General features: G+C 49.3%; 1 protein-coding gene across 16 annotated transcripts in view; it reads right to left on the reverse strand.

Moving 5' to 3' along the window:
* Positions 1-14,872, reverse strand: part of MSI2 (musashi RNA binding protein 2) — a 223,313-nt gene that overhangs the window by 78,213 nt on the left and 130,228 nt on the right. For all 16 annotated transcript variants that reach the window (XR_003530396.1, XR_003530399.1, XR_003530398.1 and 13 more), the window contains exon 7: positions 11,954-12,002. Coding sequence is in view for 11 of the 16 variants with exons in the window: in XM_027660117.1 (XP_027515918.1) it covers positions 11,954-12,002 (49 nt within the window). In the remaining 5 variants the exon portion in view is untranslated. The remainder of the gene's footprint in view (positions 1-11,953; positions 12,003-14,872) is intronic.

A 14,872-nucleotide genomic window follows, 5' to 3' on the forward strand; every position in this document is an offset into this window, starting at 1 on the left:
GAGTCAATAATAATAATAATAATTAATATTGCATTAACTACTTGGGGAAGTTTCTGGCTATGTTTACTGCTGATAGTCTTGGATGTAAAAGGCAACGATTTATTGGCCAACATTTGCACTTGGGGAGGCAGCGGAGGCAGCGGAGCTCTCCAGCCGCAATCGCCGCTAACGAAGGGCAGATCGGTAACGAACGTCATTATGGAGGGGAAATGGATGCATTTGGTCAGTGCCATGAATTATAACAACGAGAGTTCATTAAATCTACTACATTAAAATAAAAACGACCTGCCATGTCAGACAGTTCTATTTACTGATATTTCCCCCTGCTGATGCCTCCCCCGATAAATCACATTCTGCAGCACAACCAACAGTTATCCAAAAACATTTCAATTACTTGGACGTGCTGGAAACTCAAGCAATGTTTGGTCAGACTACAAAAACATCACAATCCCAAGGTTCACTTTGACAGCTTCAAGGGGAAAACAAAGCAACCCAGCACTGAGACACCCTCCAGCCTCCCCTCAATGGGCTCCCTCCCGGCACGGCAGCGAGGACTGTCACTGGATTAAGACGGAATTTAGCAGGGAAGAAAGACAGGGAAACATTCAGTGACCATTGGCATCGCTGGAACGGGGCTGGTACCGAAGCCTGTTAACAAACCCACCCCTGCAAAGGTGTCACCACAGGGGTGACAGGGCTGGGGGGTCCCTACTGACTCAAAGGCTGTCGCTGAGTGAGGAGAGGACCCAGCTGTGGAGGGCAGAGACTGGTCCTGGTGTGCTTCCTGCCCTTCCTCAGCCTCCTCCGTCCCAGCCCAGCTCCTGCACTCCTCGGGAAGGCTCTCCAAAGCCCCTCTCCTCTCCTCTCTCCTCCAGCAGCTCCATCTCCTGGCAGGTAGCCAGGAGCGTGCAATGGTGCCAGGTAGCAATTTCATTTTTTAAAATGCTCTTATCAGAGATTTAAGGTGAAAGATAAGAAGAGCACACTACATCATCATAAAGGAAACATTGTATAAGGCATAGTATTTTCCAAATCAAAACAGTTATCAAAATGAAAAGGTATGAATATAAAAACAAATGGAGCCCGTGCTGAGGAGAGGAGGGGAGGGAGCACCAGGTTTGGGGGAACTGATCAAATTTCAGGTTTTCTTGACAAGTCTCAAAGCCAGTGAAGAATGGGAGCAGCAACACTTCCACTGTCATTTTAAACCAGAAATAAAATGTCAGGTACGTTTACAGTGAGCATGTACACACAGAGCTATACACACACACACTTATTTATATGCCTTTTCATATAAATAGATCTATAAATATAGATACACATTTTTCATACCATTACCCATGGCTGTTGGGTGCTTTTATCAAAGTCATCTGACCTGGAAAGCATCTGTTGTTAATACCACTGTTTTATTATTTATCAAATCCATTTCTTCATAGAATGACTAATTTCATACCCACAGCTGCTCCCATCTTCCCTCTGCAGCTGCTCCTTCCCTGGGCAGCCAGGCAGGTTTGCAGCCCACCTCCACCTCCCAGCAGCCTCCTGCTGCTCCCAAACCCTCCCGAAACACGGGGCCGGGTACGGAGCCAGCGCTCTGTGCTCCTGCCCTGCCAGGGACGGAGTAGAACGAAGCCAAACAGGCAGGAGAAAACTTGTGGGATATCACTGGGAGCTGGGGAATAGGCTGCTTATCTGCAAGGAAACAAGTCCCACACTTCTGCAAGCTCTCCTGCTCCTGAGGGAAGCAAGCACTCCACTCCTGGGATGGGCTGGCACCGAGAGCAGAGAGAGAGCCAGAGGGAATCCAGCTCACAGAAACAGAAACGGCAAAATCCAAGCCCCCTCCAATAGTTTACAGTGATTTTAGCTCATGTGAGCTTTCTGTGAGCTCACAAGGGAGTATTTGTTGCCACAACGCAGCGTATTCTCCTGCCAGGCTTCTCCCTGTGGATCCTGCCCTCATTTCCAGCGCGCTGCTGAACACGTGTGTTCACGTGTGACTCGTGCAACAGAAAAGGAGGGAGACTTCCATCACCAGGGCACTGCTGAGACTGAAGTCAACCTCACAACTCCCAAATTACTTATACTGGGGTCAGCAATGGTCCCACTGAGAGTAAATATGGAGGGGTGGTTCTGTGGTCAAAGGGTGAGGCATGGACCCAGACCTGGATCCATGCTCAGTGTTCCCATCCTCGCATCTGACCTGGGATTCACTGGGACAACAAAGGGCTCCATTCCCTACACAACTGAAAAGGGTTTGGAATCACTCACAGGAGGGCTCAGGAGGGTTAGTGGTACTGGATCTGCTCGCTCCTGGTCTCCTTCCACAGCGGACAATTCAGGAAGCCATTAGTACTGGAAGGTGTTTCAAAATGGGGAACAATCTGTGAATTATTACTCTACTTGAATGTACCTTTCTGGTCCAGAAAACACTCAATAAATTAGAAAGATAAACCCCACAATCCAAATGTGCCGACCTGCAGTTTTCTGAAAGAAGCTGTTTTTCAACTTATTCTATCGGATCTGGCGGAAAAAAGTGCCAGATGTTCTTACTTCAGCTTATATATACCAAAAACATACAGAATAAGCAAAATCACGCCTTACCAGGGCATATTAATCAAACTAATTAAAGAAATCTTTCATTTCCACCCCCCTGACAAGCCCTCCTTCAGCAACAGTCGCTCAGAGATTCTGCCTCACAAAAAGGGCCCTGGGAGCAATTCCTGCTCCCCAGAGCGGGGCCGGGTCAGACACACACTCGAGCACGTGCTCGTGCACCTGCAGAGGTGCACCTACAGCTCGGATCAGCATCCCCACCTGAACTACCAACACTTCAAAATAAATGCCCGGAAACCAGAATCCCAGCCAGGGATGTGAGGATGGAGAGACGGTGCAGCAGAGCCAAGGGAGGCTCAGGGGTAAGAGCTTCGTTACCAGCATTATTTGTGTAACCTACATTTCTGCTGAGTCTCAAGATTTTGGGGACAGGGGATGTGTTATCTGTTTAAACAGATCACCAGGAGGCTTTACATATGGCAATGACCTTGTAAAATGAAGGGATTCAGCAGCATCCGGGGCCCCTGCACAGTGAGGTGGCAGCTGTCGCTCCTGGGTGACAAACCAGCCCCTTTTGTGCAGCAGCATCCTCACCTTCACTACAAGTGCTCCAAAAGCTCTATTAGCAAACCCCACCAACAGAAAGCATAGACCTATGAAAAACAAAAGCTCCCCCGTGCACATTGGAGAGGACTCACCCAGTCTGCTCCCAGAGATCCACTGGGAGAAGGAACCAACACACCAGGGAGTGACAGCGACAGCGTTTCTCTGTTTTCATATCACATTTTTGGGCTGCCTGCGAGGAGCTGCCTGTTTTTTCAAGGTCACCACGCTGATTTTAATTCTGCCTGTTGTATGCAGACTGCCTGTCTATGGAAATGTTGCATTTTGTTCTCCCGTTTCTGCCTTTCCTCAATTAACATTTCCAAACAGTCCCACAAGACTTGGAGCACTCCCTGCTAATCACTTCACTCTTGCATTGGGGAAGCAAAAGGGGTTTGGTTTCATCAGCTAAATAGATTCATAAGCAAGAACTTATTCAAGGCTTTTAGGGTTTCTTTCTGTTCAGAGATCATCAGGATTTGTGCTAATTTATCTGTCACTCAAGCTGGCTGTCGGCAGTGACAGTGAGATGGCAAACTGAGCTCGTATTAAAATGACCTCACTCTCCTCAGCACAGCTTCAGCCAGGCAGACGACGTGGTGTCTCTAATACAAGCTCATCCCAGCAGAGCTCACACCCCCCCACTTCTGCAAGTGTAACAGAACTATTATAATCATTTAGAAAAAGTCCTTAAATATTTGCACACTTTAATATTTGCACACTCTCCCTTTATGTTTCCTGAAGAACCTTGCAATGATCAGAGTGGCTCTGCTGATTTCCTCTGCCCTCTCCAGTACTGCTGTGGTTTAATTGCATTGTTATTGATGCTTTTCAGGACTAAGTGAATGGGAAGATTTTTCTTTTTAAGACAGAGACCATTAACTGCAGTTCCACAGGAAGGAAATGCCCCATTCCTGCTCGTGGTCCTGCCCTGGATGCCACACAGACACCTGTGAGATCAGCACTGCCCTCTTCCATCTCTGTGTCTCTGCTTTCCCACCCAAGGCACCGGGATATCAGCCTCTGTGATCTGCAAAATCATCCTTTACTGTGCCCCAGAAAGCTCAGCTGGTATTTGTAAAGCTATTTAATATCCCCTGTGTACAGGTGCCACAGAAAACACGTGGGACTGAGCCCTTCAGTCAACGTCTCCTCTTGCTACAACCTGTACCAGGGCTAATTGAAAGGAGGTTGGAGAAATCCAGGGCAGAGAGGTCTGGCTGTGCAGGGCTCTCCCTCTGGGCACAGGGAATTAAGTGATTTCTTTACACATGTTGGCGATGAAGACAAGATACAAATGAGTTTACAAACAGACTGTCCTTTGCAACGCACTTTTAAGTTGATATTTCATGTAAAGTCTGTGTAACTAGAGATTCCAAACTAATTGCTGTGCTGTGTTTGCAGCCCTTACTGGAGGTTGGAGGAATTTTTTTTCCTAATTAGTATTATTATTGAAATTTGTTTGTAAAACAGGAAAGTAAAAATACCAATCCCTCTCCTGAGTGCTGCTGCAAGCTGAGCCTCTCCCCTTCTTCAGAGAAAGCATTCACAGACATCTCTTCCTTGGGTGCATCCCATCCAGGGCAGCTGCTCCCTCTGTCTCCTGCTCTGGATGCAATTTTCATTACGGGTATAAAATTAAGCAATAAGGTCTGACAGACAGTACAGAGCCGGGCAATTATTCCAAGTCTCAGGTGGCATTATCCAGCGTGAGGCCGGGGGCAGGATGACTGTAACCACCCGAGACGTTCCATAATCGCCTGGAAAAGCGTGGCCAGGAGCCTGATTTGCTATTCCGGCCCGGAGCCCGCTGGGACACGGGGCTCACACCGGCCTGGCCACCTTTATTTTACACTTCACGTCAGGTGCCCGCGCGGCAGCAACAGGCGTCGGCCAGGAAATTAAAAGACAAGGGAGATGGATCCAAGAATTGGCAGCTTTTCCTTTTCGTTTGGTGTTTATTAACACCAGGGCAAGGAATGGCACGGAGCTGGCAGAGCCTGGGGCCACAGACCTGGGAAAGCCACTGCCCCGGAACGGTGTCACCCTGTCCCAGGGGACACACGGTCCCCACGGCCTGGTGAGAGCCTAAGGGGGAAAAACTGGTGCCAAACGGGAAACTGGTGGGAAGTGGCCACCCAGCCCCAAAAGCAGCTCTTCCCGTGCTCCAGCTCGTCAGCCACAGTGATCCCAACTCTCCCTTTGGTTCCATCGGGATGGAGGAGAGCGGGTGACACGGAGCAGAGATGTCAATGTTTCTCTGCAGCGTTGCAGCCATTAATGTGTTTAGGACATGAATATTTATAAGCAGGGATGTAATATTAAAAACATACACATATAAAATATTAACATGGCACATGTCATCGCTGCAATCCAAACAGACAGGTGTGACTGATGGCATGCACTGATAGGTCTGTAAATGGTAAATAATATTAACTAATGAATCTTTGCAGCCCTCACGTGAAGTTTAGAAGCAAATATTTGCTTAAAAATCGCTCTAAACCTCTTTTGTGCAGCTGCTGCTCCCCCCCAATACTCTGGAGAAAATAAACACTGTCATCAAGGGTTAAATCTCTCCTCCTTGCCAAGCCTGGGTCCCTGGGAGGAATTTCACGGTGAGGGAACGGTGTGGAGCCGGCACTTCCCGCAAAACAACCACACTCTCTGGAGTCCCATTTATGAAGTGATACAGCTGACAGGGGAATAAAAGCCCGTCTCATCTTGGAAAGCAATAACAATAACACTGCCTCCATTTATAGCTTATGTCACATTTTCCATCCAAAGCCCTTAAAGCACTTTATGCTCTAAAAAAACATCAACGCCGTGTCTGTGGATGCTTCCCCAAAATCTACGGGTCAAACCTGCTGGAGCAGCTCTCCCTTAGCCCCATCCTCCTAAAAGCACAACTCTGTGAGCAGAGGGAAGGCTCCCTCTGAGCTGTTCTAAGGATGTTCAGAGCGATCACCAGGCTGCTGCCAAGAAAAGCTATGCTCAAAATGACCAAATTAGGCAATTATTTCTATATATTTTAACTACTCTTTACTCAAAACTGCCTGGGGATGTATTTTTAAATGCACATGACCTTGCCTGGCTTGAGGAAGATGGTGATAAACAAATAATTGCAACTACTTAATTATATTTATATCTCATCTATAAAAATGTCAATTATAACTTCAGAGATCAGCTCCAGAACTGAGGTTTTGGCAGCTGGACAAAACACAAAAGGCTATTTTTCTCCTCAGAAAAGCCTCCTCCTTTGCCAAGGCACAGCCAATATCTCACTAACAGCATCACTCCTGTCTCTTCCAATAAACACAACCATTATGCCAACTGCTTCCACCTGGACAATTACTTTCATGCACTGAAATCTGCTACATGGACACAGAGCAGACATGAAGCTCAACCGTCACCATCCTCCTCGAGAGTGGAGTCAGTGGGAAGGATGGGAGAGCCCTCATGCTCCTGGTTTTGGTGGGATGGGGGACACAAAACTTTCAGTCAGAGTTCTGCGGATTCAGATCAAACCCCAGCCTTGGGCACACCAGTGTCTGCGATGCCACGTGAGGGTGCCAGCAGCCTCCTGGTGTCCTACTCGAGGGCATGGTGGGCACCCCCTTGGAAGAGGTTGGTTAGAGACCCAAAGGGGACCCACCATCCAGCCCCTGCCCAGGGCACCCTCCTCACAGGCACAGGGAAACAACGACAACTCTGCAACAACTGTGAAAACTGAGCAATCCCAAAGCTCTGCCACCACCAGAGCCCGTCCTCGGGAGATGCTTCAACCCCCAACATGGAGGATGATGCCTGTATCCTGCAGATAGCCTGCTGTTCCTTAATTCTGTTTAGTTTTAAGATTAAAGAAGTCCAAATCACACGCTGTCACTTCCCTCCTCTCTCTGCTGCCATCCCGAGCCATGCAAGAGGGTTAATTGATATGAAAATAACTCTGGGGGCTGGACAGCTTTGAAAAACATATAGTATTACACTCAATACCTGCAATTACAGCTTGGGGGATTCAATCACTCAAAATCTTGGGCTTTTTGCAAGTCTAAGACATGGGGCTGCAGCGATGCAGGTCCTGGACAGCTTCTGGGGTGGCTGATGGCTGCAGGCACACACCAACAACAGACACTGGTGGGGAGCAGCCAGGGCTGGGACCGAGAGCATCCCACTGAGATGTGGAACTAAGCCCCTTCCAGTGCCTAAAGGGGCTCCAAGAGAGTTGGAGAGGGACTCTGGACAAGGGGGAATGGCTTCCCACTGCCAGAGGGCAGTGTTAGATGGGATATTGGGAAGAAATTTTCCCCTGTGGGTGAGGACCTGGCACAGGTTGCCTGGAGAAGCTGCCCCATCCCTTAATGTGTTCAAAAGTCAGGTTGGATGGAGCTCCGAGCAACCTGGTCTATGGAAGGTGTCCCTGCCTATGACAGGGGCTTGGAACATGATTATCTTTGAAGTCTCTTCCAACCCAAACCATTCTACACTTAACAGTGGCAGAAAGGGGAGGAAGGAGAGCTGCTGAACTGATTTATCAGGGGATACTCCACTCCATTTTTCTGTCCACAAAACAAACAGCCTGGAAGGGCTGAGCCCACTCCTTCACCCCTCCAGTTCACAGACTTTGATCTAACCCTCCTTTCTTCCCTCTTCCTCCTCAAGCAGCCCACTGTGTCCTGCTTTGCTGGAAACAACCACCCAGGCCCTGCCAGGCCCAAGGGCACAGCACCCGCCCTGGCTCCACAGCACATTGATATGCTCCCTGGAGCTCCCCTCCATAATGAAGTTAGAAGGACATCATCATCCTGCCAGGCTCCCTCCACCCCCGAAGATCAATAACTAATGCTGAACTCCAGATTTTATCTGCACTTTGCAAGGGTAACAAAATAACACCACCCTCTTTTTTTTTTTTTTTCCTCCTTTCCAATTACTGAATCCTTTCAAGATTGACCAGTAATTTTAAGCTCTATGAAATTTTAGGCAGTGAAGAAAGTGATGAAAGTGATCTGCCAGAATGCTGGGAGAACTTTTGTGTGTGGTTTTCAGAGAAGTGCAGAAGTACAGTACAGGGTACAGAAACAGAGGATCATCAGCACTTTCTTTCCAAGAAGAAATGGTATCTTTGCTAAACTGACTCAGGGATACTTGCCTTCCAAGTGCAGGTTCTTTGCATTCCCACTGTCACAGCTCAGTGGCTAAGCCAGGAGAACCCTTGGAAGGAGATATCCCAGTGATTCTAGGCACTGCTTTGCCTACAATAGTACAAAAATTAACCACCTCTTCAGTTAAATACTCCCAGATTTTGCACCCTGCCTTTAATATGGTTGAACAGATCAGCATGAAACACAACAGCTCTTAATTTTCCTTGTTTTCTTATTTTCCTTCAAGAACATTCAGGAACAGACACTAAAAAAAGATGGCAGCAGAGGCACAGCCCAGCCAGTCTGAAGGCATTTTTAAGAATCATAGAATCGTCAAGGTTGGAAAAGATCATCAAGTCCATCACAGAGGCAAAGTGCTCCATCCAAGGCATGAAATTTTATTTTAGGTAGGGTTTTCAAGCAAGGGTGAGTAGTTATGAAAACCCCTCTGCCTGGTTCAACCCCTGCATTTCCACCCACCAGTGCTGGTCCTGTGTGTGCAGGCAAGTTACACACTCCCCAAATACACACCAGGAGCAACACACACGTGCCAGAATTATGTCAACAAACCCTCTCAATTTGCTTGCAAGGAAATCTCTCTCGCCTTCTAGCAGTGAATTTTAATCCTTTTCCCCTCCCATGCCCGGGATGATTATTCCAGGCACAGACTAACGACAGCAAACCACAGCGGATATTTTATCTGCCATTTCTCTTTCCCGTGGCTAATTTGAAGATACAGATTGCAACCCACAAGTGGTTTTAAGAATTGCCATTAACACTGTTGCTGCACAGTACAGCATTTTAAATGTGCTTCCAACACAATCAGAACGCCACAATTTGTAAAATCTGGGGTGATTTTATCGAAGATCGAGGCGGCAGAACTCGCTTCATCACCACAGCCCTGAGCCAGTTCATTAGCCTGATTAGCTGTAGCTACCTGTGCAGAGCAGGAAAAAATGCCAGAAAAGACTGGATAAATTCAAGTGTGAAGATCAAGAGGACTTTTACTCTGCCTTTTACATTCAATTCCTCCTTCCACCTGTACTTGGCAGAGGTAAAGACTCCGAGCTCAGACCTTTCTGCCCCTCAGCACTGTCCAGGCTTCACCCACTCACAGGAATTCTGATTAATCCCAGCAAATAAGCAGCACTGTCCTTCAACTAGCAATGGGTAAGCCTGTTCCCTGGGATACAGCCTCCCAAACAGAGCTGAGATTCCTGGGTGCCAGAGAACTCCCTTCTTTGTCAGGAGTGGGGAGGGAGGCTCAAGCAAGTGGGACAGACCCAGGTATGGAGTCTAACTCTGGTGGAGTATGGGGGGGGTGGGTAACATTACCTCCACCCAAGGGCATTCTGGAGCCTGCTTTTGGTTTTTGGGGGCTCTTAGTTCCTCCCCCCTTAGTTCTCATGCAAGAGCTTATACTAGGATGCCAGCGTGGATCAAAATGTCACAGTTTTCATGTAGGAAAAAAAGACTATAAAAAAAATTAGCCAACAAAATAAATCCAGAATTTCTGAGGGGAAAGAAAAGATGATGTTGCCTCTCATTTTCAACACACAGTCGGGGGAAAAAGCCCTTTGTGGAAAAACCAAAAGGTTTCATGGCAAATAAGGTGCCCCCCACACCTGCAGCCCTCACCTTCAGCAGTTACAGACCTTTTCTCCAGGTAAGTCAGTGAAAAGGTGCTTCTGGAAGAGGAATCCGTCCTCTGGGGTTCATTACCCACATTCACACCTGATCACAGGGTCCCTGGCACACTGCTCCAGCCTCCCCTCTGAGCACAGAAACGCTGAACCAGGGTTGTCAGAGCAGAGCTCAGCACCAGCAGAGCACAGACACCAACATTCCCGGTGCCCTCCCGCCTCGGGAAGTGCTTACAGCAGCACAGAGCCACTGGCAGGGGACAGAGCAGGGGTCACCTTGAGGAAGGCGGGAGAGACAAACATCCTGCCTGCAGGAAGCACAGGGAGGACTCACACACCACTGCTCTGCTTTGATGTCCCTGCAGAGTCTCCTGCTCACCCCAGCACTGGAGCCTGGTCAGGGCAGGCACAAGGTGTTAAGAGAACACCAGTGGGCTGGAAAAGGGCTTGGGCAGGCACAGCCAAGTGGGAACCAAACTCCAGGACCTGGGACATTTCAGCAAATGGAGACTGTGCCTGTCTGTCTCAGGTCAAACCTGCTGAGTGTGTCCCTGGCTGGGACCAGAGCCCTCCCTGACCAAAACTCCACATCAGGCAGCTTTTAAATGCAATAAACAAGGTGCCAAGATCCTGAATGGAGAAAGGTATTTATGGCCTGGTTAAGGGTGGTTTTGCACAGATGGGTGGAAAATTCCTGGATAGAAAAGGAAGTTGCCATGGGTTGAACTTTCCAAACTATATAAAAGTTTTGAACAGATCCCTTTTACACAGATGGGCACTGGCTGTTCACACACCTTCCCTGGCTCGAATGAGCTTATCTTCCTAAGCAAGTCTTTTGCTCGCTGTGGTTGCATTTTCCAGGGTATTACAGTCCCTGACTTCAGAGAGGGATCAGTGCCTGGGAGGGAGGGAATGCTATCCCGGAGGCTTGCCTGGCTCACTCAGCCATCCACACAAACTGAGTTTCTTGTTACAGCAAATCTCAGAGCCGTGAGTGGCTCAGACAGCGCCGGGAGGTCAGTCAGGTCTCATGACCCTGTGCCGACACAAAGGTGAGGCAGCTCCCCGGGCTGCCCCTGTCTCCCCTTCCCAGGGCTCCCATTCTGACGAGGCACAGGCTCCTTCCCACCCTCTGGCAGCCTCCCCAAACCACTCAAAGCAGCCAACACATCCGTGCCTCAGAGAGCCACCAGGTCAATCCAGAGCCATCCAAAGAGGTTGGAGTGTGAGGGGCCACAGGCAGAGCTGGCACTGCCGTCAGCGCCGTCACACAGGGGCAGGAGCCAAACACACCATGCTGAAAATCAACCTCGGTCAGAGAGGGGGGAACAGGGTCCTGGAGCCTGTCCCCAGAGCAGCTCCTGGTGCCGCTGTGAGAGCCCAGGCACATTCCCTGCTCCCAGGGGGATGCAGTGCTGCCAGCGCTGGCTGCCGGGAGCTCCGCGGCTGCTGCGGCGGGAACGCGAACGGCTCCCCGAGAGACAGAGTAGAGTCATTTATTTCCACTGAAAGGAATGGCTATAACAGTGAAAATAACCCTCAGCTCGTTTTCACAGAACTGTACAAGCGATGATGAAACCTCATCTCTCTCGTGAAATATGTGGAGGGAAATTCCTGGAGATCCTGCTTGTTCTGAGCTACACCACCGGAGGACGAGCAGTCCTCACTCAGCTCCAGGACTCCAGCACGCCTGAAACCCCAGCAGAGGGGTTATCACCTTAATTTCCTGGTGTTTCAGCTTAACTGGCCTTCTGCCCAGCTTAACTAACGCCAGTCACCTCAGAACAAACCCACTGCTTCCCAGCAGCCTCAGCACAACCAGCTCCATGGGCTTTACTCTCTCCAGGGAGCCTGACAATGGTCCTCCCAAAGAGAAGTCATTGGACTGAGCAAAAAAGTCATTTCTAACAAGAAAATCCTTCCTCTGCAACCTCCAGGACAGAGGAATTTAGCACCATGGATTTAGCCACCAAATCACCATGTTGACACTGATTTTTGGCTGTTCTCTCTTACCTCTATGCCTGTTGGTCGTCTTGTCAAACATTAGCATGGCGTCCTCTACCTGCAAGACAAAGAGGGGAGATTTGTGCTTTAACACACTGCTGAGGGCTGGAACACACGACACACACACCAGGACGGGGGACACGGGCAGGAGCAGCCTCCATGGAGCAGATCTCCTTGATTTCAGCCAGTCAGCTCCTCGTTTTGGAAACCTGGTGCTTTCACCCCCCATCCTGGCTGACACCTGATCCTAAAGCAGAAAAGCAAACACTAAGAGTGCCCACCCTAAAAAGCCAAATATCTGAGCAGTTCTTCCATCTCACACCAATCCCTGGTTGTGCCTCATTTCCCTTTTGTAGGGAGATAAGGAAGGGCCAAGAGAGGAACTGTGGATACAAATCAAGCCCATGACTTCTCCAAAACAGAGTCACTGTCCTGGCTGAGAGTTAGGAGGTTAGAAAGAGGTATGAGCAGGGTAAAACCTGGTCAGTCAAGGAAGGTATTCAGAGGTTTTCAAAAGGACTTTTGAAAAGCTGGAGGAAAGAGGGGAGAGGGAGGAGGGAGAAAGTTTAATTCGCATCAGGCTCGGCATTTCCACTTCAGAAGAGAGATGACTGATGAAACGTATTGAAGTGCAACCAAATTGCTTTCAACTTTCATTAGGATTTGCATGATTTATTCCACCTCCATTTAATCTGTGCAGCCACACCTAAAATTTTACACTTATTGCAGGAGGATGTTGTGCTGGGGTTGATTTCCCAGCATTATCACACTTTGAGCTGTTGCTCTGAGGCCGCAGGAGCGGGGGCAGGTGGGTCCCACGCACCACCAGACACGTCCTGGGCAAGCTCCGAGAAGAAATTACAGACTTGCAATTCCCTGTTGTAAACTCAAGGCTGATGAAAACCTGTAACCACTCAACTGTAGAAGGTGTTGCAGGAAGGCAGAAGATCTTTAAGGAAAAGGTTTTATCCTTTACAAGACTCCAATCCTTGCCTGGGGGACGGGTAAGGAGTGGAGTTTGAGGTTTTTTGATTTCCCCCCCCCACCAGTAATTTTTACGTACTTACTTGTGTTTATATTCTGGTTTTCTATAAACCATTTGTTTTAGCTAAGTGAATTACAATGCAGTTACACACTCTGCTCACCTCACACAGTGCCAAAGAGTCCTCCTGTCCCCCCAACTGTCCTCTGAGGCAGGGGACAAACATTCAGCCTACGACTGTGCAAAATTACCATCGCAGCCTTGGCTGGGCAGAGAGAGTTTGGGAAGGTGGTAAAAACAAAGTCTGAACTTCTCTTAACTACAGGACAGAAATATTTTCCAGGAAATAGTGAAAAGATACAGCACAGCAAAACCTTCCATGATGCCTAAAATTCATCTGAAAACCTGTCTCTGGTTAACTTGTTCTTAACTTTTTGGTCAGAATGACTTTCAAAGAGTGTTAGTGATGGACTGAGGGGGTGCAGAACAGCAGATCTCCAGATCCCCATCGTGACTGAGACCTAAAGACGCTGATGCACTGAAAAATCCAAAGCGCATTAAGCACGGAGCCCTTTGTCCCTCTGTCTGTCTTCCCTCTGAGGAGGAAAACTCACCAGGATGAGCAATCCCAGGAGGGAGATAAGGACTGTGCTGCCCTTCACCCTGCCACCGCTGCTTATCTCTGCTCCACGGTTACATTTGCTCAGCAATCTTTATTTTTCATTCTCACAGGTCTTGGCCTCACAGGAACCAAAAATTACATGTTGCACCTCCTGCTGTTTCCTGGGGCATCACAGCAGCAGGGCCTGGACCCGGCGTGTGCCACCCACCCCCTGTCCCCACTCCATCACTGCTGCAAAAGGTTTAACCTGGGACTCTTCCCTTGTAACTTTTCTGCCTCAAATCCCATCCCAGAGCCCAGAGAGCTCCTGGATGACCGGGAACAGAGACCCAGCAGCCAAGGGAGGTCCCATGTCCCCTGACCAAGAGGTTGATGCTGTGTGTAGGCTCTCCAGGCTGGACCCACACTGAAAGGGCTGTCCTGCCAAAACGACACCTCCTCCTGAGAGGACATTACTGAGGATTTCCAAAAAGGCTGCTGTGTTGGTGTCAGGGGGAGAAGACTTGTCAGATGAGGCTGTGACTCTGCCCTCAGTGCAGCATGGCCGTGTCTCAGCCCAAGGTCTCCCAACGCCTTGGGCTCAGCTGCAGCAGCACGACTTGAACCTCTTGTGCAGCCACATCCTGCTCCTCCAAGGGCTGCCAGGGCAGAGGAGGGACTGGTCCTGGCACCAGGACTGAGCACTGAAGGATGAGGAGCTCTGGGTGCAGTTCCTGGCCACACTGGGATCTGCAGTTCCATTCCCTTCCCCCACCTGTCCAACGCTCCCCATGGACACAGACACACGTCCTCTGGGCAGACACCACTTTGTGCCATGTGTACCAAGGCCCCCTTCGCTGGAATGATGATCTTGGCAGAGATCTTCTTTGTGCAAATAAATCCCTATTACTGCATGGGCTAACCCGGCAGGTTTCCAGCGTGCTGGCTGGGACCCTGAGGAGCACAGGAATCCTGGAGCAGGCGCTTCACCCCTCCGGCACTGACCCCTACTCCTGGGATCAGGCCCGGGCAGCAGCCCCCTGCAAAAGGGTCAGCCCTGCCAGTCCACAGATCAAACCTGCACGGGGGAAGCGGCTCTGCAGCCGAGTTCAGACGTGGCCCGTGTGTGCCTTGAAGAAAAAATAATCAGTGGGGTGTTCTTTGAGCCAGCTGGTGCCCTTTCAACAATGTCTAATTGGTTATCTTTTCTCTTTCCTAAGGTCAGAACATTTTATCTCCGTCTCTGCCCTTTCTGAGCTTACCCCACCCTGCGTTATTTTTTAGGGCAGCCATTGTAGCAGAAGAATAGCCTCTTTCCTCCATAGTCCAGTGACACAATGAGACT

Source organism: Corapipo altera, unplaced genomic scaffold (assembly GCF_003945725.1).
Source record: "Corapipo altera isolate COAL_440 unplaced genomic scaffold, ASM394572v1 271, whole genome shotgun sequence".
Taxonomy (NCBI): Eukaryota; Metazoa; Chordata; class Aves; order Passeriformes; family Pipridae; genus Corapipo; species Corapipo altera.